This window comes from Ursus arctos, unplaced genomic scaffold (genome assembly GCF_023065955.2).
Source record: "Ursus arctos isolate Adak ecotype North America unplaced genomic scaffold, UrsArc2.0 scaffold_24, whole genome shotgun sequence".
NCBI classification, from domain to species: Eukaryota; Metazoa; Chordata; class Mammalia; order Carnivora; family Ursidae; genus Ursus; species Ursus arctos.
The window spans coordinates 43,604,281-43,629,686 of record NW_026622919.1 but is presented as its reverse complement, the minus strand read 5'-3'; the positions used below and the strand labels follow the sequence as shown (position 1 = coordinate 43,629,686).

The 25,406-nt window shown below is 57.4% G+C and overlaps 3 protein-coding genes across 7 annotated transcripts in view; 1 reads left to right on the top strand and 2 right to left on the bottom strand.

Moving 5' to 3' along the window:
* Positions 1–8,631, top strand: part of SMYD4 (SET and MYND domain containing 4) — a 73,668-nt gene extending 65,037 nt beyond the window's left edge. For both annotated transcript variants that reach the window (XM_026517846.4, XM_048223304.2), the window contains exon 11: positions 1,581–8,631. In XM_026517846.4, coding sequence (XP_026373631.1) covers positions 1,581–1,842 — 262 coding nt within the window. In that variant the 3' untranslated portion in view covers positions 1,843–8,631. The remainder of the gene's footprint in view (positions 1–1,580) is intronic.
* On the bottom strand, positions 2,412–9,718 carry SERPINF2 (serpin family F member 2). The gene is made up of 10 exons (XM_026517848.4): positions 9,566–9,718; positions 8,272–8,338; positions 8,092–8,130; positions 7,909–7,971; positions 7,418–7,619; positions 6,781–6,924; positions 6,429–6,632; positions 5,874–6,016; positions 4,115–4,319; positions 2,412–3,514 (listed from the first exon to the last, which is right to left on the bottom strand). Exons 2-10 carry the CDS (start codon positions 8,332–8,334, stop codon positions 3,102–3,104), a joined length of 1,476 nt encoding a protein of 491 aa, XP_026373633.1. The 5' UTR covers positions 8,335–8,338; positions 9,566–9,718; the 3' UTR covers positions 2,412–3,101.
* Positions 9,719–10,424: 706 nt separating this feature from the next.
* On the bottom strand, positions 10,425–25,388 carry WDR81 (WD repeat domain 81). 4 transcript variants are annotated; one of them, XM_026517845.4, is made up of 10 exons: positions 25,241–25,388; positions 16,795–16,902; positions 16,344–16,534; positions 16,040–16,230; positions 15,591–15,756; positions 15,338–15,503; positions 13,973–14,659; positions 13,154–13,299; positions 12,691–12,870; positions 10,425–11,634 (listed from the first exon to the last, which is right to left on the bottom strand). In XM_026517845.4, exons 2-10 carry the CDS (start codon positions 16,886–16,888, stop codon positions 11,314–11,316), a joined length of 2,142 nt encoding a protein of 713 aa, XP_026373630.3. In that variant the 5' UTR covers positions 16,889–16,902; positions 25,241–25,388; the 3' UTR covers positions 10,425–11,313. The 4 variants fall into 4 exon arrangements, with proteins under 4 accessions (XP_026373630.3, XP_026373628.3, XP_044246657.3 ...); XM_026517843.4 differs by having other exon boundaries at positions 21,390–25,321; XM_044390722.3 differs by lacking the exons at positions 10,425–11,634; positions 12,691–12,870 and having other exon boundaries at positions 13,183–13,299; positions 13,959–14,659; positions 21,390–25,321.
* Between the last annotated feature and the right edge of the window lie 18 nt (positions 25,389–25,406).

The following is a 25,406-nucleotide window of genomic DNA, read 5'->3' as shown; positions in this document are numbered from 1 at the left end:
GCAGAAGTAGAACCACAGACATAACTTGAACTGTCCCAGGTAGGCTACATTAGTCCTCATTAGTGTGGCATTTCAATCATGACATGTTCAAAATAGAAATCTCCAAGCAGTGCCCAGATCTGTCCCTCACTCTGATTCCCATCTCAGTGAAACCCATTTTCACAAAATAAAAATCCAGGAATCTAAACCATGAAACCCACCATCCTTGAGGCTTTCCTTTCCCTCACATCCCGTGCAATCTAAGCACAAATTCTATAGCGCTACCTGCAAAAGATTTCTGCATGCTGACCCCTTTGCTCCATTTCCACAGCTGACACCCTGGGCCATGCCACCTGTCTCTTGCCTGTTAGCCCACGTCAGTCTCTCTGCATTCTGTTCTCCACACAGCAGCCAAGTGAGCCTTCTAGGGCTTACATCAGACCATGGCAGCCCTCAATTAAAAGCTTTCCACAGTGAATGGATTATTGCCATCCGCAACCCAGATGAGTGTCACAAACATGAGGTTGAACAAAAGAAGCCAGACCCAAGAGCAGACTGTATGATTCCTTTACATGGAGTTCAGAACCAGGAAAGAGTAATCTGGTATTAGAAGCCGGGAGAGTGAGGGTGGCTGGGTGGCTCAGTCGTTGAGCGTCTGCCTTCGGCTCAGGTTGTGATCCCGGCGTTATGGGATCGAGCCCCACATCAGGCTCCTCCGCTGGGAGCCTGCTTCTTCCTCTCCCACTCCCCCTGCTTGTGTTCCCTCTCTCGCTGGCTGTCTCTATCTCTGTCGAATAAATAAATAAAATCTTAAAAAAAAAAAAAAAAAGAAGTCAGGAGAGTGAGGGTGGCTGGGTGGCTCAGTTGGTTAAGCACCTGCCTTCGGCTCAGGTCATAATCCCGGCGTCCTGGGATTGAGTCCCACATCGGGCTCCCTGCTCAGTGGGGAGCCTGCTTCTCCCTCTCCCTCTCCCTCTGCCCCTCCCCCTGCTTGTGCTCTCTCTCTCTCTCTCTCTCTCAAAAAAATAAATAAATAAAGTCTTTAAAAAAAAACAGAAGTCAGGAGAGTGAGTACTGTTTCCTGATGTGGGTGCTAGTTGTAGAGGGGTATTTGGTTCATGAGAAAATTCATGAAGCTTATGTACAATTCTGACCTGTGTACTTTGCCTACTGCATTTCAGTAGGAAACACTAACTTGTTTCTTGTCTAGACCACTCTATAGCTAGATTTAGGCCGGGGGTTAGGGGAGGGATCTCGTCTGCTTGCTCACTGCCGCATCCCCAGAGCCTAACACACTGCAGGACACATGGACTCTGATAAGGCCTTGCAGGGACATGCAGGGAAGATAGCCCGACCGGCAGCAGGGAGAACCTAGGAGGCAAGGGCAGTGACCCTTGGGCGTGACAACTAGATCCATGGCTTACATCCAGAATGGAGAGGAGGAGAGAGCTGAGAAAGATTTTGCAGGTAAAATTAAGTTGGTGGCTTGCTGATTTAACTTTCCAATTACTTCTTCCTCCTAAGATAAAAGCAACAGTCTTCACAGTGGCCCTAAAGCCCCACATGCTCCCCTCTGACTCCTTCCTACCCCTCCACTCCAGCCCCGCGGATCTCCTGCTCATCTGGAACCTTCCGAGCATGCTCCCGCCCAGGAACTCTGCCCTTGCTACTCCGCTGCCCCGGAAGCTCTTCCCCAAGATGGTCCACGGCGCCTGGCCTCACCCGCTTCAAGTCTCTGCTCCCACACCCCGTTCTCAGGGAGGCCCTCCTGCCTCACTTCGCACCACGGCGCTTCCCGCCCTCTGCCTTAGCGTCGGCTTCCCGGTGCTGTGTGCTCCCTGTGGCCCCGCACTGCCGTTCTAGGAAGCGAGAGTCCCCCGGCCCTGGCTCTGCACCGCTGCCCTGCAGGACCTCGGGGGCTGCAGCCAAGGGCCCACCCACACGGACACCGGGCCGCCCCCAGCCCGGGCTGAGGTGCGCCCACCCCCTCCCCAGTGCTCAGGTGCTGACAGCCTCCGGCTGGAGCCGCTGCTCCCGGCGGCCTGTCCCCGGCGGGCGGGCGCCTGCCCCTGGCAGAAGGACCGGCATGTAATTAGAAACTCCACAAGCTCCCTAATTGCCAGGTTTCTCCCAATCTGGGAGGCCAGCGCTATTCTGAGCCGCCCTTGTTGCTGGCTGCCTGAGGCCTCCAGAGAGGAGCCGACGGAGAGCAGAGCCAGGCTGGCGTGGAGGTGGCCCTGGAGAGGGCTGGCGAGGTCAGAGGGGACTGTGCCGAGACGGGCTGGCGAGTGGCCGAGAACAGACGTGGCAGAGACTGGCTGCCTGCTCTCTGGGCCCAGCGTGCTGCTCGTGCAGCCTGTGGGCTCCTCCCGCCTTCCTTAGGGGGGCCCTGCCCCCCCCCCCGCCCAGAACAGTGACATCAAAGCAGCCAGGGCCATTCATTCTTTATTCGGGTGCCATAAAAATCACTACAAAAACTTTACAAAAGATCCTGAGGGAATTCTTGCCCTCCCCTCCCGCCTGAGCCCCTGAGACACCTGGGCAGGGGAAGAGGCGAGAGGAGGGAGAGACAGTCCTGGCAATGCTGGTATCTCCGGGGAGCAGGGGGGCCCTGAGGTGACAGAGCATCAGGGCGGGCGGAGGCTGGAGGGCCCGGGGCAGCTTAGGGCAGAAGCAGTTACGTGGAAGGCCAGGCCCCCGTCCACAGGGCCGGACAAGGCCCCGCGCCCCTGCCGGTCTCTCCTGTCCCCAGCCAAGGCATCCAGTCCCTCCTGTCCCCTGCTCTGGTAAACAAACATGGAAGTGCCACAGCCAGCTTCGGGAAGACCTACCGACCTGACAAAGTGCATCTACAGCCGCCCCTCCGCCCCAGACAAGGAAGCCTCTGAGCCACTTTGGAAGAAAGGATGTGGGATCGAGGCCCATGACTCCCTGAGGCCTGCCCTCCCTGAGGCCCCCCACCCCAAACTCCCCGGGAGAGGAGCGGGGAGAGAACGGCTCCCTCTCCGCTCCCAGACTGCCCACCCAGGCCCCTGCCCCAATCCCACAAAGGCGTCTGGAAAGAGTCCCAGGAGTGGAGAGGTTGTTTCAGGCAGGGACTCAGGATGCTGGCAGCTGGCCTCTCACTTGGGGCTATTAAGTTGGGGGTAATCCTCCTCTGAGGGCGGCGCGAGTTTCAAGTCAGGGCCGAAGGGCTTGTCTCCTCGGGGGAGGGTTTTCTGGTTCTGGAAGTAGTCCCTGTCATCCGGGGAATCCTGCTGCTCTTTGCGCTCCCAGTGCGCACTAGGGTTGGGGTTCCTCACGCTGCCCACGAAGAGGGGCAGGCTTGTCGTGTCCTCGAGGATGAAGAAGAGAAAGGGGCGGTTCACGCTGAAGGAGGAGAGAGACATGCGGGACATGGCCGTGCCGGTAGCGGCGGCCGCCTCCACACCGGCCTCGCTGAGCTCCAGCGTGGACTGATGCTGCACGCTGGATACCACCAGGCTGTGGTCAGAGATCCCACGCAGGTCAGGGGCCTGGAACAGTTCCTGCAAGCCTGCCCAGGGCAGGAGACGGCGGGTCAGAGCTGCCTTCGGCCCCACGGGCTGCCCGGACTTGCCTGGGAAGCTGTCTGGCATTCTGGCCCAGGACCACCTTCGACCCACAGATCCCTGCTTAACTCTTATTTAACCTCCAAATACCAGCTTCAAAGTCACTTCCTCCAGGAAGCCTTTCCCGATCCCCTGCCCCAAAGTCCAGACAGGGACCTTTTCTCTGGTGAACCGGAGAGATGTCCTCTGTCTTATCACCTATGCTGAATCATAAATACCTGATTCCTTGTCCGCCCACTCCATTTGACTGAGTCTTTGAACGTGGTGGGCGCAGTGCCCCTTGTGGGACAGCCAGCAAGGCCCACAGGCCACCCAGGCTCCCCGTGGAGATTGTTTGCAACGCTCGGTCTTGGATGGAACAGGTCCTCTCCCTGGGCCACCCCACCCCACCTCAGGACAGGGGGTCCAGGGGGTCCCAGGAAGCCCTTTTACCTCCCGAAGCCCCAGGAAAGGCCAGGACGCAAGGCTGCTCTGACTTGGACCTACTGCCCGCGGCGGGGGGGGGGGGGTCCTCCCACCGCTCTGCCTGTGCCCAGCCTCCTTACCCAGGCGGCTGAGGGTGGCCACCAGGTCCAGCTGGTAGTTGAGATGCAGCTTGGGCAGCCGGACCTTGGTGGGCTTCTCGCGCAGTAAGGGCTGGTGCAGGATGTCCCAGCTCAGGTTGGCCAGCACCTGGGACACGTTCCACTCAAAGTGGGTGGGCATGATGACCACAAAGCTCATGTTGTTCTTAAACGGGAAATGAGCCACCTACAGAGGTGGAAAGAGACGACATGAGGGCCAGAAAGTGCCCAGACCGGCGAGGGTCGGGACCAGCATACGCTTCTGAGACAAATGGACCAGGGGTTCCAGGCCGTTCTTCTCAGGTGTGTGTTCCGCCTCCCTGAGCCTCCCCTTCCTCACCCGCGACCTGGAGTAACACTACCTGCCCACAGTGCCAGCTGACACGTGACCGAGAGGGGGGGCCCTTTTAAAGCTTCCAGGGGAGTATCAGCACACAGGCGGTGCTCAAAAACGGTGACTTTGTGTCTCTTCATCTGCTACCAGCTGGCCCGTGACTTGGGCTGAGAAATCCCGTGTCTGTCTCTCAGTGGCTCTGTGTGTACAATGGACTGGGCCGTTCGTGTAAGCCAGCCTAGGCTCTGCAGAGGACACGCTGCAAAGGGTGTCTCTCTCCACAGCCCCCCTTCAACAGTGACTCTGCCCAGCTGCGTACAGTACCGCGCTCTGAGGTAAGATTCCACGTGAATGGGGTTCCTGCAGCTTCCTGAGTATGGGAAGCGCTGGGCTGATGCAGCCAGGCAGCAGAAGCCCTGGGGGGGGCGGAGGGGGGAGCCCCCCATCTGGCTGCCTGGGTCTCTCTATAGAGTGTGTGAGGAAGAGGAGGACGGAGGCCAGGACAGGAGACAGGGGTGAAGAAAGTGTGGCCGGGACACAGCCTGGAGGGCAGGAGCAGCATAAAGAGAACGGCCTTTCAGGGTGAAAGGGAGAGAAGCCAGACGCTGCTCCAAGGGCCTGCCCCACCCACAGCCCCTCTCAGGAGAGCCACAGAGGGGGCCGAGGTCTGTGGCATGCTGCCTTGGGAAACTAACCGACATCGCCATCTCTGCCACAGCTGACTGGCCCGGGGAGCCATGCCCAAGCCGAGAGGACCACGCTGAGGCCAGAAGCAAAGGAGGCCTCACCTGAGACAAGCGTGGCATAGCACTCTATCCAATCAGGATGTTCCAGCAGGATCCTGACACATCTATCACAAGCAGATCTTAGGAGGGAGGCCTTCTAAGGAGCACCGTGACAGTCGGGTCACATCTCCCAGGCCTGAGTGGCCCTGCAGCCCAACAAACCCATGGGCCCTGGTAATAAACCCCTATAACCAAAGATCACCTCGTTCTCCACCTGAGGCCCCTCCTCGAAGAAAACTCCCTGACGGCTCTCAAACACCTTCCCCGGCCACTCACTGATCACTCGCTTTTTTCCCTTCACAGCACGGACTCTATCTGACATGACCCTGTGACTTAGGTTTGTTGGCGTACTGTGTGTCCTTCCCGCTGAGGGCAGGGGCCTGGCCTCCCTTGTGCTAGTGTGTTCTAGTGCACGCAGCAAACGCCCGATACAGTTGTGTCACATTCATGAACTTCCGAGAGCCTGGAACCTCAGTCCCCCCCCTGGGTCGGAGTATAGCGAGATCCTCCAGAGCCACCTGTCTCGGGGACGTGACTGCAAGGAAGGCGGGGCACACCCCCCTCCACCCCTCGGCCGGCCCCTTCCCTGCGGCCAGGCCCAGCCTGGGCAATCGAGAGTGACCTGTATCTCAGGCTGCTCCAGCAGGGACCAGCGCAGGGGGTACGTGTGGGCGTGCATCATGTCCACTGGCACCGTGAACTGCTCGTTCAGGTGGAAACTGTCTCGCCGGGTGAGGCTCGGATCAAACTTGCTCCTCCAGAAACCTATATCCAGCAGAAGGCAGGGGCCACGGGGACCCGGACAGGGAGAGGTTCTGTATTAGTCTCTTCCCCATCCCACCCAGAACCCATTCAAGGGACACAAGGTAGAGGTCAAAACCCCAAGGGGCACTGTGCCAGGTGATACTCTGTTGATCACAGGTTTCTTCCCTGCAGCATTTTTGAAATCTGGGCTTGCGTTCTTCCCGAGCCCTGCCATGCTCCCAGGAGCGCCGCCCCCCACCCCCGCCCATCCTTGCAGACTCGGTTTCCTCCTAGGGTTCTCTCTTCACGACGGCCTCATCCAGGTCCTGGGGCCCCTCCTTGGCACACCGTTACCTGTCTCCTACCCTCCCCCAAGCCACAGGGCAGGGGTAGGGGCTGCGGGGTGGGGGACCCGAGGAGAGGAGGAACGCACCCTGGAAGTGGATGGCATTGAGCAGAAGCAACACTGTGTCATCTGGCAGCTCAGAGAGGAAATCCTCAATCTTCCCTTCTGTGGCCTCCTTCACCCATTGGTTGATGTTCAGCAGATCATCCCCTTTCCTTCCCGTCAGGCTCATGGGCTTTGCACCAAAGAGCTGTTCTGATTGTTCCAGGAAGTCCTCTTTGATGGGAAATCCTACACGGAAGGGGCCACGAGCTGCTCCTAGGGGCTGGAGCTCCAGAGCCACCAATGCTCTGACTAGCTGCCCGAGGCCAAGCCCAGCTCCACCAGCCCTGTCCACCCCAGGGCACCACCTAGGGAGCTCTAAGCCACCAGCACCTACCTTTCTGCAGGTACATTCTGGCAGCCAATCGGAATGCACCAGGGCCCAGGTCCTTGCAAAGGCGGCTCAGCAGGTGAGGGAGGCAGGGCCCCGAGTCTGCGTGTAGCACCTGCTCTAACCTCCGCAGCGTCTGGTTCTGAGCACCTGGAAGGGAGCGCATCCGCTGTGGCCCAGGCGGCGGCTCTTCCCCTGCCCTGCTGCCCACTCCAGTCCCTGTTAAACGCCCACGGTGCTCATGCCCATGACATCACACATTCTCCTCCCGTATCCACTGAACTGGTCTGACCGACAGCACTCCCCAAGTTCCACTTTCATCTCTGCTGCTGGCCATCTGGGTGACCTCATCCCATCCAAGCTGTTTTCCCTCTCTGGACCTCGGTTTCCCACAATGAGAGCCTCCAGTCCCGTGAAGACATTGCCGCTATCAAACTCTTGCAGGAAAATCACTAGAAGCATCTCCTTAGGCCCCATCCCTGGGAATCTGATTCGCAGAGACTGGATGGGTGCCCAGGAATCTGCGTTTTTACCAAACAGCCAAGTGATCCCGATGGAGGAAGCACCCACTAGCAAACTCTGGAGTAGTGAGTTCCTACTGGCCTCCCAGCTCTGCTGGCCTGGACAGGTGGTGCCACGGTACCTAGTGCCAGGTGAGACAGTGCCAGGGCCACACTCAGAGGAGACAGGATGAGGTTGGGGCTGGTGGACCTTTGGGCCACCAGGGAGAACAGGTCTGTGGTGAAGGCCATCATGTCCTGGGCCAACCTGTGGGTCTGCTCCGGGGTTGGGGCCCTCTTGCAATCTCTTGGGGCCTTCCTCAGGGCAGTATGGCTGTGGGCCTCCTACAGGGACAGATCAAGGGTCAAGAGGGGAAAGCAGTCAGCTTTGTGTTGAAGATCCCTTTCAGAGTCCCCTGTGCCTGGGAATAGCAGGGCCTTGTCCCAGTCCTGACGAGAGGGGGACAATGACACAGACAATGGCATTACAGGGACCCCATCCTTTCTTCTGGTCCCTCCCACCCTCTGTCTTCTGGCCTCAGCCTCACGGCCTGGCCCAGTTCCCTGGCGCCTGCTGACTGACCCTCCTCCCTTGGACCCTGCCCACTCTGCCCCCAGCCCCACCTGGTTGTACCTGGTTGCCCAGCTTGAGGAGGGTAAGCGGGGGCAGCTTCTCCTGGGTCTGCCCGCTCATTAGCTGAAGAACGGAGGAAGCAAATGGAGCATGACCCTTCCCACAGGTTCCCCCACCCTGCACAAGCCACAGGTGAGGCCCCTCGGGGCCTTCGTCCCCCCCATGCCTCTCCTTCCCCAGTACCTGCTGGCCCAAGGGCTCCATGGCGCTGGCAGGAGAGAACTGTTGAGAAAAGGATGAGGAGAGGAGAGGGAACCCCCTCAGAGCCAAACCCTCCCCTGACTCAAGCCCCCCCTTCCTGTCCAGACCCCGGTGCGTCCCCACCGGCCTTCCGGCACCGCCCAGACCCAGGCCCAGGCTCACCACCAAGCCGGGACCCTGCAGGCAGGACAAGCTGAGCACAAGGAGCCCCTGGAGCAGCGCCATGTTCCTGTGCGGGATGGGAAGCCTCTGTCCCCACCTGGCCTGCACTCCGTCCTGGAGCCACCCCCATCCCCGCCCCCCCCCCACCCCCCCCACCCCCCGCACTGCCGGCCTGGCAGATCTTGCGCCTCTCCCGCCCAGGGACACCCAGCTACCGCCGGCACACCCCAACACAAGCAGCGGTTCTCATTCTGGCGTGGGATGTCCCCCTGAACTGTTCTTAATGCCTTTGTATTTTCCAGTTTTTCACATTTCGTACACTGAAAATGTTTTTTTCATTGGGAAAATATCAAAACAAAAGAAGTTCTCATTCTTCAAGGCTTGGCCTTGGGAGTCAGCCATGGGTTGGAATCCAGACTCTGCCTCTTCCCAGAGGACCTTAGATACCTCCCTTAGCCCCTCTGGGTCTTGCCTTTTCTTGTAAAATGGTAGCAAACGTCCCTACCTCCTCCCACGGTATATTGTGAGGACCAAAATAAGACAGTCTTTGCGAGCCCTGATTACAATGCCTGGCACTCCGTAATATGGCTGTTCTCAGCCTAGCCCAAGGTCCCTCTTCTGGGAAGCCTGCCCTGAAGCCTCCTGTATACAGGGGCTCCTTTCCCAGAGCTCCTATGCAACCTGCTGCCCATGGGCCCACCTTTTCTGGCTGGTCTGGTCTTGACAACAAGGGTGGATAGCCCTGTGAGTCCCTGAAGTCTCAGCAGGGTTGGTGGGGTGGGCTGGAGAGCCGCGTTGTTGACCCAGCCACAGAACCCAATGAATGGCTTTGGACGGAGCCACCTTTGGACTTATGGGAAGCACAGGCCTTGCCCCCCACTCTGTCCAGGTTTGCTCCGGGAAGCCAGGCTGGCAGGTGGGGATGGGCAGGTCTTGGTCTGGCCTCAGAGCAGGTCCCACACACTCCAACCCTGCCCCCATCTCAGGGCCAGTCCTTCCAGAGGATCCTTCTATCACCCCTGGTCCCACCCCCATCACACACAAGGACCCTTGACCAGGGCCCCTGATGTCCGACCTGGGCTTTTGAATCTTCCTGACAAGAAAAGACCTACAGTTTTTCAAGTCCCAGAGAGAGTCCTGCCAGAACCCCCACCTTGGCTCCTCATCACCCCAGAAGGCTGGGAAATGAGAGGCCTTCTGAATGAATTCACCCCAGACCCCCTCAGCCAGGTGGGCAGCCCTTACACCTCCTCTCCCGCCCAGATAGCAGGCCAAGCCACCCCTCCCCTTGTACCTCTGCAGGCTCCTCGCTGCTGCACACAGTGTCCCTCTGGCCCCACTTGGGAACTCCCCACACTTTGCTTAGGCTCCAGCCAGCCCAGCTGAGCCCTCCCCTCCCACCAGGACCTTTGCTCTCAGCCAACCCCTGTTCAGATTGCTTTCTCTTCTGGTAAATATTGACCTGCACATCCGGTTAAACATTGATATTGGGGCCGGAAGCCCCATTCCCACCAGGGCATCTAATCCTGAGACAGCCACCTGGAGCCCCTATGCATTTGGGATCCCCCCTGCAAGCCTGGAGAAAGGAGGTTCAGGAAAGTTGAGAATGTCCTCATCTGTAGGGCAGATCCAGGAAGGACAGGGGCCTCCCAGCAACCCCATGAGGTGGGGGTTTATCCCCACTTTAGTGGGGTCAGAGAGGCTATGTAACATGCCCAAGGACAGAGCTAGGCTCAGGGTCACATCCAGCTTCCCACTTCCAATGTCCTTTCCTCTCCCCCATCCTGAGGGAAAGGACGGGGAAGCCGCAGGAGCCTATGTGGGGAACCCAAGATAAGATGCCCATCCCCAAGGCTTACAAGCCCAGGATCCTAATTGGCTGCCTTTAGCCTGGATCTGGAAGGGGTGGGAGAGGAGAGGGCCACGGCACCAGCCAGCATCCTCCCCCGGCAGGAACAACGCCTCCTTACCCTCCCCCAAGGCTGAGGGGTCAGGAAACTGCATGCACCAGAAGCCCCGTACCCTGTGGTGCCCAAGAACAATGATCAGGCTGTCTCCCACCCTCCTCGCCCTCTCCTCACTGCCCTGGAAGCTGCTGCGTCCCGATTCTTCCCGACCCTGACGCCGCTGTCAAGAAAAGCGTCACTCAGTTCCACGGCTCTTCCAAAGGATTTATTGGTCCTATTTACATCTATTGCAAATAATGAGGAGGCAGTAGGGGCGCAGGCTCAGACCTCATCTCTGCTCCAGAATGTGAGGGTTCCGGGATGCCTGGGCCTTCCCGGCCCCTGGGAGAGACCTGAGATGCAGAGATCATTCTCGCCCCCTCTCTCAGGGTGTTGGACCACAAGGGTTCGGGGCCCAGGGCCTGCCTCCTCAGGTCAAGGCACAAACACTGTGGTGAGGGGTGGGCAGGCAAGGCATGGGGTCACTCCTGGCAGGCACCAGCTGGCCCAGTCCCTCTTCCCTCCCCTGGTCTTGCCCTCTTTCTTCCCCTACTGGGCCCACACTGGACAGGGCCTGGCTGGGTGGACAGTTAAACCCCGGCCCAAGGCCCTGAACTCCTGGACCACGGACAGCCATCATTAGAGGCTGGAGTCCAAGCACCATCAGTGTCCTGGACTGCAGCAGCCGCCCTGTCCTTGTGAGACAGGGGTACAGAGAGCTCAGCAAGGTGTGGGGCATCCTTGGCCGGAGACCGGCTGGACAGGGCCAGTCTCCCTTCGTCTTCTCAGAGCTTCCCTATCCCCATGTGGACTCAGAGGGCAGAGCTAGGGAGAAGAGAGGGCGAGGCTTTCCCAAGCTCTCTCTCTTGCTTCCCGCCGACTAGGGGCAGCATCTCCCCCGAGCCGTGAAGGAGGTCCTTTCTGGCAGCACTGGTGGCTCTGGCAGTTCGGAAACCTGGCCCCTGCCTCACCGTAGCTGGCAGGCCACGTGGGCCCTCGGGGTGTGGGGCCTGAAGCTTGCCCGGAGGGAGCTGCTGGGCAAACACGGGTGAGAGATGGACTCCTGGGGGATGTCACTGGCCAGCCCCACCTCAGCCTATGCCAGGAGGCGGACGACCCCATTGTCCGAGCCCAGCAAGAGGTGGCGTTTGGTGGGCAGCAAGGCCAGGCTAGTGAGCGTGCCTCGGAAGTTCTCAGAGCTGAGCTTGGTGGTGGCCTGGGACGGTGGCTCAAGGAGGGAACAGACGCCGATCTTGTTGGCCACCGTGCCGGTGACCACCTCGCTGCCGTACAGGTCAAAGGTGTGGATGGGGTCAGACGCTGACTTGTAGTGGTGTGTGGGCTTCTGTTCCAGTTCCTTCCACACGGTCAAGGAGTGGTCAGAGGAGGAGCTGACCAGGATACTGCCCTCCACGGCCTGCTCAGGGCGAAGAGAGCCTCAGCAGGGCCTGGGCCCGCCCACGTGCCCGCCGAGCTCCAGGGTCTCCCAGGAAGATAAGGAATCCCGGGCGGGGGACCAGCTGCCCCCTCCCACCACATTACGTGAGTGTTGGTTAATATGACTGTGTTGAAGTGTCTTTAACCATCACCGTAACCTGAGCACTTAACTACTATATCGAGGCATCGTGTGAGGCATGCCATATTACCAATTCAATTTTCATGACAACTCGATGAACGTAAATGCTGTCCCCATTTTACAGAGAAGAAAACTCAAGGCTCAGAAAAGTTAAGGAATCCTACCAGGGTCAGAGAGCCAGTAAGTGGCACTGCCAGGATTAACAGCCAGGCCGACACCAAAGCCCTCCTAACACTTCCCTGGAAGGTCTGAACTGAAAGCTACCTGGCCCCCTGGGCTCCCTGGGGTCCTAAATAGAGTTGGGGGCAATCTGCCCTTAGCAGTGGCAGTGCAGGTCCCCTGGCTACAGTCAGGATAGGGAGGGAGTGCTAGTTGCCTGGAAATATCCTCCCACAAAGAGCCCTGTTCCTCCCCTCCTGTCCCTCCCTGGGCAGTTCCCTGAGGTCTGTGACTGAGAATGGGCGGGGGTAGGCGCAGGATCCCCAAGCCGGGATGTCCCTGCCCCCACAAGGGCAGCCCAGCATGGGGCATGGACTCTGCTCCCTGCTCTGGGGGCAGTAAACAGCCTCCCAGCTGAGCTTTATTTAACCTGAACTGGGTCACGGACAGGGCCTGACCCCCGATCCTCCAAGCAAGGCAAATATGGACAAGGGTTACTCATTAGAACATCCCCAGGGACCAGCAGGGTCAGCTCACCCCCTGCTTTCCGCCCCCGTGGCCTGCCTGCCGCCAGGGCCCCTGCAGTGCAGCTGGCTCCTAACCCTCTCTGCCCATCAGCCCTGGGGCAGGCACGAGGGACATCATCTCAGCTGGAGCTCTTCCGGGGTGGGCCCTAAGAGGACCCGGGGCAGGGGTGGGGCTGGGCAGTGAGGACGGGAAGGGGACCCGGTCAGTCACCTTGATCTGCAGGATGTCCCCCTCATGGGCCGGCCAGCCACGCAGAACCAGGCCAGTACGGGTGTCCAGGAGCACCATGAAGCCCGAGGAGAAGCCAGCCACCACGCTACGGCCACTGGGGCTGACGGCCAGGGAGCGGACAAGCCCAGGGTTCAGCCCGCCGCCGAGGCGGAACTCATGCTGCAGACGGAGGGAGATGAGCTAAAGTGCCGCCACCCACTCCAACCCATTTCTCCCTGAGGTCCTGTTCACCCCCCAGCCCACACAGCTGAAAGCCCTGATCCTCTATCCAGCCCCCCATTAAGCAGAGGGTTCCCCTTCATCTCACATCAGAGTTCCACCCCCCAAGGTTTGCTGCTGCTATGGGTGATTGGCCTAAACTACACCCTGGCCATCCCTCTTCGGGGTCTCTCCTCCCTGCTGGGCATCCAGGCCGGGGCTCGGGGAACGGGACTCCCCTGACCTGCAGGCCAGGCTTCCTGCAGTCCACAAAGCGCAGGGTCGAGTCAGAGCTGGCCATGGTGATGCTGGTATGGGGGGCGGGCATGACGGCCACAGCAGTCAGGGGCACCCGGCTGTCCCATGGCTCCATCACGCGAAGGGTCTTCCCTGGGAAGGAGAGGCACAGTGGATCTGGGGTCCCAGTGGCTGATGGAAGCACCCCAACTCTTCCTATCTCCCTGATATACCCTGGATCTGCTTCTCATATCCCAGAGGACCTAAGAAAATGCTAAAGATGTTTTTTGACTCTCCCACCTTTTTGCTTCCGTGGCCAGGCCAGACTCTGGTCCCCAAAGCAACCTCTTCTCTTCCCATGGTGCCCCCTGATCAAATGCTACCGCTCCTCGGTCTACCTCAATGCTACTCTATCCCCTCCCCCTTTAAAAAACCTTATTAACCGTACTTCTCGCCCCATGATGCCAAAAAATAATCGAGCAATCATTGGCCAAACCTGTACGGCATGCTACTTGTTAAGCCAGACCCCTACGTGCATTATCTTCCAAGCCAGTTCTGATTCCCATTTTACAGATGGGAAAACTAATGCTTCCAGCAGCAAAGTGACTTGCACAAGGTCACTCAACAAATAAGTTGGCAGAACCAATTCAAACTCAGGGCATGGATTCCAACTCAGGTCTAACCGCTCCTCTGTGCAGCCTCACTGGGTCTCCCCCACACCGTATGCCATTACACCCCAACCGCCCAACCCCAGGTCCCCATACCCAGAGGCCCGGCAGGGCCCAGGATGGCAGCAACAGAACAGGCCTCACCTGGGCCCGCTCACCTGTGAAGGGGTCCCAGACGTGCACAGCCCCGTCACAGCTCACCACGTACTGGGGGGCCTCGAGCTGGCCCACAAAGAAGACGCTCTTGCGGTGCTGGGCATAGACAAGGCGTGGGGCCGTCTCACCGGTGCCATCCCCAGAGTTGTAGAGGGGCCAGAGGCGCACCGTGCGGTCCTTGCTGCCACTCAGGAAGAAGTCCTCACTGCTCAGGGGCGCCACGCACTTGACGGCCCCCGAGTGGCCCGGGAAGCTCTGCAGGCGGATCTGATGGAAGTGAAAGTGGGCATCCTGCTGGCTCACGCCAATCTCGTACTGCCAGTACGCCAGCCAGTTCCCGCTCAGCCCGTGGGCACTGCGGGGCAGCTCCCGCTTCAGTGCGTTGTCCTCCTCGCTGCGGAGGCCCCCGCTGCCCACCCCCGGGATGGGGCCCAGCAAGCCGGGGCTCTCGGGCTGAGAGTCGTCAGGAATCTGGATGCGGTTCCCGACCAGGACGCTCCCAAAGGTCCCCGAGTGGCCGTCGTCCCGGGGGCAGCCCCCACTCTGGGGGTCCCACTCGGGGCCGGTGCTGGGCACGGTGGGCTCCACGCTGGCAGAGCTGCGACTGCTTGGACTGACGCTCTCCAAATACAGCCCCGCCAGCTCCCCGACCAGCTCGTGGTTGGGGATGATTTTCCGGATGATGTCACCTGGATGGGAGTGGGAGTGGTCCTAAGATTAGGGAAGATGGCAGGCAGCTGCCACCACCCATCCAAGGCCTGGGAACCACAGAAGACAGGGCTGGTACTGGCTGTGCAACTCTGGGCAAGTAATTCTTCATCTCTGAGCCTGGTTCTTCCCTAGAAACACGTGGATTCATTCACATGAGCGTCCTCTCTAAGTACTGGGCGCCATGCGGCACATCGGAACCAGAATGGCGAGACAGACAGCCGGTGCTCTCCCTCCCAGGCCCCAGATTTCAGTGGAGGAACGATACCATATCTGACCACAGGGCTGCTCATCCCATTCAGCGAGACAACGCATGTAACCACTCAGCAGTGCCGGGCCCGCACGGGAGGCTACACGGACGGCGGGCTGCTTATTCCTCTCAGAAGCTGCTGGAGATGTCAGTACAGCAGCCTGATGCCCCCGCCTTCCCCAGGGATACTCTAGACCAGTGCCCGTGCCTCCTTGCTGGCTAATGCTCTGTCCACGTTCACACGTTACTCCTTGGGACTCTGAGGTCTGAGGCCAAATCCCTTTGCTCTGACGCAGAGCACCGTGCCGAATATCCACTATGGACTCTGGGGGCAAGGGGAGCGCGGGGCCCTCCTGGGGGGCAGAGACAGAGCCACAAGGCTTTGCAAGGGAATGTGATCGGGCAGTACCCAACAGGCAGGAGAAGGGCACGTAGATTGTGTACGCCATCTCCAAGGTGAACACCTTCTGCAGCTCGTCCAGCAGGGTGGGGTCCACCGGCCGCTGCTGCCCATCGGAGAAGGCCACCTCTGGCAGCTGGCCCTCGCTGCGGCCCGCGGGGTCCAGCTTCAGATCCTGTGGGCAGAGCAGCCCGGGAGTTAGCCAAGTTCACGGCCCCTGCCCAGCCCATGCCAGCCAGGGAAGGGAAGACGGTCTGCCTACCTGGTGCCGAAGCTCGTGCAGCTGAGAGAAGACTTGAAAGAAGGTGGCCACGGGCTCACTCAGGTGCTGCTGGACCATCTCCTGTCCGATGCGCAGGCATATGAGGGCGATGAGGCTGATGGTTTTCACGCACAGGACAGTCCGGGCCTGGGCCCCGCTTGGGAACCTGGAAAGAGAGTCCATGAGCTCTAGCGCCCCCTCCCCCCACTCTGGGGACTTGCCCAGAATCTATCAAAAGCTTTCAAAGAAAAGAGCTATAAGACCAGTTGGTCCAAACCCGATAAGGAAACAGGCACAGAAAGAAGGTGTGGCTTGCTCCGGGTCGCACAGCTGGATCAGAACCGGGACTCCCGACACCCGGTCCAGCCTCGCTCCCAAACTTCCCAGACCCTCCTGGGTGGCCCCCTCAGCTCAACGACTCCCTGCACGGGGGTGGGGCAGCAGCCTACCCAGTGACGAGGGAAGTGAGGAAGCTGAGCACAGGCAGCAGGACCTCGTGGCTGATGCGGGGCAGGATGTCCATGAGCGTGGTGTCCGACAGGCGCACGATGATCTTCTGGGTCAGGGTCACCGCCGCCAGCAGCCCCGCCTCCTTACGGCTGTTCAGTCGACTGGGGCCTGAGGTGCTACCCGGGGCCACCTAGGGCCACAGAGGAGATGAGGGCCGGGCTGCCCACGGACCCCCGGGACCCCCAGCTTGCCCGTCTGCCCTCCAGCTCCTTGGCCTCCGAGGCGGCCACACCAGTGACTGACCAGGTAGCTGATGTACGGCAGGTACTGGTAGGTGAGGACGGGCTCCCCGTACAGATGAGCGATGTGCAGGAGACAGCTGAGCACGGGCCCCGACACTATATCCCCCAGCACCGGTCTCTTCTGGTAGATGCTGCCGGCACTCAGCGGGGGGCTCTCACCGCTGCTCACGGTGAACTGCTGCCGAGTGGGCCCTGCCGAGGAGAAACCGGCAGCCTTGAGCAGCCTGCGGCAGGCAGGAGGGAGGTCAGTCTTTCAGGACTATGGTAGCCACTCTGGCTCAGTCTAGCCTGGGGCCCACCCCATTGCCCTACCCAAGGCAGGAAATAGCTCACAGACCGGCACCCAGGAGCTGGCAGGGACGTGCAAGTGGGACGGAGCCCCTAGAGGGGGCTGAAGATGGACAGAGGCTCTGAGGTGAAGCCCCACCTCCAGCACCGACCACAGGCCTTACCAACATAACAAGACGTCAGCAAGCGGAGCAGGTTCCGGGCCACATAGCGAGAGGCCACCGTGGGGCCAAGCTTGGCAGACAGCCAGCGGACCATCTTGCAGGCTGTATCTGCAAGGCGGGAGCGGGCCCTGAGCTCATCAGATAATGGTGGCTTGCCACTCCTCCCACCCCACCCCATGGCACCCCTCCTAGCCAATCCTGGCCGCAAACCTGCCAAAGAGCCTAGCTGAAGCTGGGTGCCCCACACCACCACCCTCTATTTCACAGTGGCAGAGGTGGCCTATGGCTTCGGGGCTGCTCCAGGATCCTCTCCTGGGGCACAACTTGCAGGAAGGTTATCCTTTCACTGAATTTTCTTAAGCTGCTAAATGAGCCCCAGCTCCCTCCCTCTTTGCCTGTGCTCCCTCTTCTTCCCTCCACTCTCCCTGTCTAACCATGCTAGCCTTTCACTGATTCTTTAATGGAACCATGACAGTCATAGAGCCTCACATATACTGTTCCCTCTGCCTGGTGTGCTCTTCCCATTGCAGACCCTACCATTTTTGCCTTGCTACCTCCTATTCATTGGACCTCAACTGTCTCTACGTTTTTTTCCTCCTAAAGACTTTATTTATTTGAGAGAGAGAGAGACAGAGAGAACAAGCACGAGTTGGGGGAGGGCAGAGGGAGAGGGAGAAGCAGACTCCCCGCTGAGCAGGGAGCCCAACGTGGGGCTCAATCCCAGGACCCCGAGATCATGACCTGAGCAGAAGGCAGATGCTTAACTGACTGAGCCGCCCGGGTGCCCCTGGCTCTACCTTCAGGGAAGCCTTCTCCAACCCCTGAAAACTAGATCTAAGCCCTATTTATATCCCCTTGCAGCACCTAGCCCTGTTCTTTACAGCACTACTTTATGTAAGACTGTCTACAATGCGGCACCTCCTCTGCTAGACGTGAGCCCGGGAGGCAGGCCCACATCTGTGCTGCTTGGGAATCTATTCGAGCCACTCCCTGGCACACACTACGTACTCAGAAATGTTCAATGAAAGCCAGAGTGAAGAAAAGTTAATACCTATTTTTCTCAAACTATTCTAAGAAATAGAAGAGGAAGGAAACTTTCCAGATTCATTCTATGAAGCAGTATTATCCTGATACCAAAACTAGATAAAGACACTAAAAGAACTTCAGTCCATTATCTCTGATGAATATAGATGCAAAACTCCTCAACAAAATACTAGCAAACCGAATCCAACAACACATTAAGAAAATCATTCACCACCATGAAGTGGGATTTATTCCTGGGACGCAAGGATGGTTCAATATTTGCAAATCAATCAATGTGATACATCACATCAACAAGTGAGAGGATGAAAGCATATGACAGGGCACCCGAGTGGCTCGTAGTTAAGCGGCTGCCTTAGGCTCAGGTTATGATCCCAAGTTCCTGGGATCGAGTCCTGCATCTGGCTCCCTGCTTGTCAGGAAGTCCACTTCTCCCTCTGCCTGCTGCTCCCCCTACCTGTGCAGGCGCATGCTCTCTCTCTCTCTCTCTCACTGTCAAATAAACAAATAAAATCTTTAAAAAAGAAAGAAAGAAAAAAAGAAAACCATACGATCATTTCAACAAATGCAGAAAAAGCATTTGACAAAGTACAAGAACCGTTCATGATAAAAACCCTCGACAAAGTGGGTTTAGAGGGAACATACCTCAACATAATAAACGCCTTATGTGAAAAACCCACAGCAAACATCATCCTTGATGGGGAAAAACTAGGAGCTTTTCCCCTAAGGTCAGGAATGAGACAAAGATGTCCAGTCTCACCACTGGAAATCCTAGCCAAGCAATTAGACAACAAAAAGAAATAAAAGGCATCCAAATTTTAGGAAGAAGTAAAAGAAGAAGTAAAACTTTCACTATTTGTAGATGACATGATACTATATATAGAAAACCATAAAGACTCCACCAAAAAACTACTAGCACTAATAAATAAATTCGGTAAAGTCGCAGGATGTAAAATCAATGTACAGAAATCTGCTGCACTTCTATACGCTAATAATGAAGCAACAGAAAGTGAAATTAAGAAAACAATCCCATTTATAATTGCACCAAAAATAATAAAATGCCTAGGATTAAATTTAACCAGAGGTAAAAGACCTATACTTTGAAAAATATCAAACACTGATGAAAGAAATTGAAGACAACACAAAGAAATGGAAAAGCATTCCATGTTCATGGATTGGAAGAACGGATATTGTTAAAATGTCTAAACTACCCAAAGCAGTCTACAAATTTAATGCAATCCCTACCAAAATACCAACAGCATTTTCATGGAACTAGAACAAATAATCCTAATTATTATGGAATCATAAAGGACCCCGAATAACCAAAACAATCTTGAAAAAGAAAAGCAAAGCTGGAGGCATTACAATTCCAGACTTCAAGTTATATTACAAAGCTACAGCAATCATAACAGTATTGTACTGGCACAAAACAGACACGCAAATCAATGGAACAAAACAGAAAAACCAGAAATAAACCCACAATTATGTGGTCAACTAATCTCTGACAAAGGAGACAAGAAAGACTATACAATGGGAAAAAGACAGTCTCTTCAACAAATGGCGAAAAACTGGACAGCTACACAAAAAAGAATCAAACTGGGGGTGCTTGGGTGGCTCAGTCAGTTAAGCATCCTACTCTTGATTTCAGCTGAGGTCTTGATCTCAGGGTCTTGAGTTCAAGCCCAACGTTGGGGTCCACACCGCGTAGAGCCTACTTAAAAAGAAAAAAAAAAAAAAAGAATCAATCTGGCCCGCTTTCTTACAGCATACACAAAAGTAAACTCAAAATGGATTAAAGACCTAAAAATGAGACCTGAAACCATAAAAATCGTAGACGAGAACACAGGCAGTAATTTCTCTGACATCGGCTGTAGCAACATCTTTCTAGATATGTCTCCTGAGGCAAGGGAAATAAAAGCAAAAATAAACTACTGGGACTACATCAAAATAAAAAGCTTTTGCACAGCTAAGGAAACAATCCACAAAACTAAAAGCAACCTAAAGAATGGAAGAACACATCTGCAAATGACGTATCTGATAAAGGCTTAGTGTCCAAAATAGATAAAGAACTGCTACAACTCAACACCCAAAACACAAGTAACCCAATTAAAAAATGGGCAGAAGACATGAACAGACACTTCTCCAAAGACACACAGATGGCCAACACACATGAAAAGATGCTCAACATCACTCATTATCAAGGAAATGCAAATTAAAACTGCAATATCATCTCACACCTGTCAGAATGGCTAAAATCAACAACACAAGAAACAAGTGTTGGCAAGGATGTAGAGAAAAAGGAACTCTCGTGCACTGCTGGTGGGAATGCAAACTGCCGCAGTCGCTATATTAGACAGTTGGGAGGTTCCGCAAAAATTAAAAATAGGAGTGCCTGGGTGGCTCAGTCAGTTAGGCATCTGCCTTTGGCTCAGGTCATGATCTCGGGGTCCTGGGATCAAGCCCTGCATCAGGCTCCTTGTTCAGTGGGTAGTCTGCTTCTCCCTCTCCTCCTTCCCTCCCCCGGCTCATTCTCTCTCTCTCTAATAAATAAATAAAATCTTTTTTTAAAAAGTTTAAAACAGAACTACCCTATGATCCAATAATTGCACTACTGGTATTTACCCCAAAAATACAAAAACACTAATTCAAAGGGATACATGCACCCCTATTTTTTGTAGCACTATGTACAACAGCCAAACTACGGAAGCAGCCCATGTCCGCTGACAGATGAATGAATGAAGAAGATCTAGTATATACACAATGGAATATTATTCAGCCATTAAGAGGATCCTATCTTGCCATTTGCAACAATATGAATGGACCTAGAGTATAATGCTAAGCGAAATAAGTCAGAGAGAGACAAATCCCATATGATTTCATGCACATGTGGAATTTAAGAAACAAAACAAAAGAGCATGGGGCACCTAAGTGGCACAGTCGGCTGAGTGTCCAACTCTTGGTTTCGGCTCAGGACATGATCTCAGGGTCATGAGATCGAGCCCCACATTGGTCTGAGCTCAGTGCAGACCCTCTGCTGAAGACTCTCTCTCCCTCTCCCTCTGACCCTTCCCCACCACACATTCATGCTTGCACGTGCTCTCTCTCTCTCTCTCAAATAAATAAATCTTTTTTTTTAAGAGAGCAATCTTTTTTAAAAAGAGAGCAAAGAAAAAAGAGAGAGAGAGACAAACCAAAAAACAGACTTTTAACTATGGAGAACAAACTGATGGTTACCAGAGGGGAAGAGGGTGGGGGATGGGAGAAATGGGTGATGGGGATTAAGAACAGACTTGTCATCATGAGCACTGAGTAATGTATATAATTGTCGAATCACTATATATGTGAAACTAATAAAACCCTGCATGTTAAATACACTGGAATTAAAACACCAAACCAAACCAAACCACAGGGCGCCTGGCTGGCTCGGTCAGAAGAACACGGGACTCTTGATCTCAGGGTCATGAGTTTGAGCCCCACGTTGGGTGTAAAAATGACTTAAATAAATAACCAACCAGAGGACCGTATGACCCACACCCTAAGGCCTGAGGACTCACCAAGGAGGATCTTCTGTTCTTTACCCTCCGACTGCTCAGTTAGCGGCTCCGCGTCCTCCTCCCCACCTGTCTCGCCGCCGCGGGCCACGACCGTATCCATGGACAGCACAGTGTCGGAGAGAGTGAGCTCGGATGCCGTGGTGATCTCGTCTTGCTCCCCGTCTCCCTCCTCCTCCTCCAACACCACACAGCCCTCCTCCTCCTCCTCCTCTTCCTCCTCTGAGCCCTCGCTTTGCTTCAAGTCCTGGCTGCTGTCTCCTGACCTGAGACTGCTCTTGTCCACGGGAGCGCCGCCCTCCTCCGCAGCCCGCTCCTCGCCCAGGGAGGTCTCGCTGGTGCTGCTCTTGTCACTCAACCGACCCAGGCTCACAGCCTCAGCCTCCTGGGGCTGCGGGGACTCGGCCACATACAGCCCCGCTTGGAAGTCCTCGGTCTCAGGGAGGTAGGCCTGGTCATGGAAGCTGACGCCAGACGTGTAGTCTGGGAGCCCCAGGCCCGAGGAGGCTGCAGGCTCACCATCCATCGGAATCTCCTCCCTGAAAGCACAGGAGCTGGGCCTGGCCCCTACGAGCTCACCGTCCTCATCCTCGGCGGCCCCCACCAGGCCCTTGCTTTCTTCCTGGGAGGCCTCCACGCCAGCCAGCACCTGCAGGACGTGGGGCAGCAGGTGGCTGAGAAAGGCCTGCAGGCCCAGGCGCACCATCAGCTGGGCCACGAAGCAGTCCGTGTACAGGTAGAAACGGCCGTGCAGGCGGCACGGGCTCTCGTAAGCGCCAATGAGAGGCTTCAGGAGGTACTTATTAGCATTTTTGGGGCCCAGTGCCTTGGCAACAGGTTCAAACAGGTACCAGGCTGTGTACACAGCCGTGTGCTCCTCAGACATGAGTGACAGCACGAAGGGCAGCAGGATCTCCAGGCCCTCCGGGGTGATGTCACTCAGCACTGCACCCAGTTGCTGCCACAGAGCGAACACGAGCTCCCGCCCCTGGGCCTCGTCCTCCACACGTCTTGCCTGATACAGGAGGATGAACTTGTTTAGCGCCGGGAAGTACGGGGGGAAGGGAACCACAGAGCTGAAGGGGCTGAGGAGCTGGGCCGGGCAGGGAGGGGGCAATCCCTGGCAGACGGGCCTGTACTCGAACAGTGGGGCCAGCTTGCCCCTCCCTGCTACCACAGGGCCCTCAGGTCCACTTAGCTGCAGGAGTATGTCCAGCACGGGCTGCAGAGACACAGGGACCTCCTTGGGGTGGCGTAGGCAGAGCCCCCGAACAGCCTCGAAGCGTACCCACAAAGGCGCATCAGGCTGCAGTGTTCGGACCCTGGTGGCGAACACCATCTCGGCCAACAGAACCCCCAGGGCCTGCATGTCCCGATGGAAGAGTTCCTGCAGCTGCACGGGTGGCTGGATTTGGGGCTGCTCAAGCACCTCCAACTGGCTCCCTAGGCCTTTGGTCAGGAAGTTGCCGAGTTTCTCTAGCCCTTCCAGAGCCTGCACAGGATTGAAGCCCTCGGGAAGAAGAATCTTTCCCTCCTCACCTTCCCCAGGGTCTGCCCCGGCAGGTTTGCTCCGGCGGCCTGGTCGAGAGGCCGAGGCCACTGAGAAAGACAGGAGGCCTGGGGGGGCTTGACTGGAGGCAGAGGAGGAGGAGCCTAGCTGGTCACCTGCTTTTCCCACGAGGGAGATGGAATCCAGAGCTTCTGTGGCCTGTTCCAAGTCATCTTCCCCTGCCACCGGCCTGTCTCTGGCCCAGCCAGCCTCACAGGCGGTGGCCTCCAAAACCGACCTGCCCACCCCATTTGTAAGCTGTCCAGGTAAGTCCTCCCGGCCTATGCTCTCCTGGATGGTCTGGAACAACACTCTGGGGATGAGTGGGGGCTCGGGGGCAAGGGCAGGAGCCCCAGCCAGGCGTTGGGGGTGCGGCTGATCGAAAAGCTGCACCACGCCATAGCTGGTCAGGTGCGTGTGGCCATCCACCAGGTGCAGACACACATTCTTCTCTTTCACAGCCTCCTTGCCCTGGAGTTTGTAGCCAAATGTGAGGTCAATCCAATGGTGCAGGTCCTGGGACACTTCTCGGCTCTCCAACAATGCCCGGTGGGCGGACACGAACTCCTGGCTAGAGCCACACCAGGCTGGCACATCCAGGTCAGGCATGTCGGGGTGGATGGAGGAGAAGATAGAGGGATCGGTGTAGAACTCAGGAATGCACTCGTCAGGGGTCCAGTTCTGCATACGCTCCATGCTGGCGGGATACTCATGGGGCTCCCATTGTGCCCGCACATGTCCACAGAGCACTGAGCGGGGTGTCCGCCGAGCCTTGTACACATAATACGTGATGTCGGAGAGCACATCGGAGATGTGGTGAGGAACATGAGGTGGCTCCCCACCACCCACACCACCTGCTACAAACGCCTGCCGTGTCATCTCGTATGTGAAGTCCAGCTGCTTATCCCCCTTATTGAGCCGGAACTTGGACTTCCGTAGGTCTCGAAAGCGCCCATGGGGTGTGGTGAAGTCCACGACCCAGGGAAGCACCGGGTGGTAGTTGGGATCGCCCTGCCGCCGACCTGCCAACCGATTTAGCTGCATGAGGTAGTGGAAGTTGCTGATGCGGCCATGGACCCAGTCTAGCACAAGGCCCCGAAGTTCCTCCTGGCAGGTGGGACACCCAGGTCGCCTTCCTCCCTCCTCTCCAGGTCCAATGCCTGCCCCATTCCTTGCTACAGGGATCTCCTCATTCTCATCCTCCTGGGGCCTCTCGTAAGCACTCAGGTCCAGCCGGAGCTCACTGCAAAGCTTCTCGTCTACAGCGATGTGGTGCAAAGTTAGGGCCCCGCAGGCCAGTCCCTGGCGGTGACAGGCATCCATAGCCCTCAGCACACGGAAGAGAATGAAGAGCACCTTGGCTTGGCTATTGGTCAGCTTGGCAGGGCTAAAGGTGACCACATCATGCAGGGAGAACTGCACGTCCGGGTGCACCACGTACAGCATCTCTGGAGACTCCAGCAGGGCTTCAGCTCGCAAAAGACTGGGACAGGACAGGCTGCCCCGAGGGGGACAGGGACCATCTCTTGTGGATGATGGGCATTGGGTAAACTCACCCACCAAAAGGAAGGAACAACCATAGACCCTCTGCAGAGCCTGTCGCACTAAGTCCAGCGCAGGGACAGCTGAAGGGGCAGGGCTATGACTATAGGGCTGCCCGTAAGTACGATAAGCATGGCGCCACAGGTTGCGATAATTCTGGGCAGCCACATCCTGCATGAAGCGAGTGAGGGTCTCGGGGCTGCTGGACCCTTCCTCAGAGGGCAAGCCGCCGCCCAGGGGGTAGGAGAGCCTCCGTTTCCGCAGCCCGTGCACCTCCACGCGCGTCCAGCCGGGGGGCAGCTTCTGCACGGAGCGTTGCAGAAGAGTTCTCACTTCCGCCTCGCTCAGGCCCTCTGCCCTGGGGCAGGGTCCGGCGGGCAGCCGGCGCTCGCGGAGGCTGCCCAGCCAGCGCGCGGGCACTAGGGCCACCACGTGGGTGCCCCCCGGGGCCGGCGCCAGCTGCCGGGCATCGATGTTCAGGTCCCTCTCCACGCTCTGGAGCAGCTCCTCCATGTCGGGGCTTGGGGGCGGGGACCAGCCGTCGGCCCCGTGGGTAAGAGCGACTTCCCGCCCCTTGCTCCCCAGGGCCATCCCCTCCCGGCCGCCTGGGGGCAGCGCGGGGCTGAGCCCCGCCACGGCCCTGCCCGCGACGGCTTCCGGGCTGCCAGGCCGGGAGGGTAGGGATGGGCGAAGGATTGGGGCTGAGGCCGAGGCGGTGGGGGTGGGTCGGGGACAGAGGAGGGGAGGCCAGGGACGCTCTTACCCCTCTGCAGGGTCCTGCGCTCCGGGCACAGCCGGGCAGGTGCTGCCAGGCGCCTGAGTCGGGCTCTGCCGTGACCGGTCAGCTGACGCGGCTCACGTGATCGCCCCGGCACGGAAACAACCGCACGTGGCTCAAATGGGCCGGCCGGACCGCGCCTCCCGCCGGC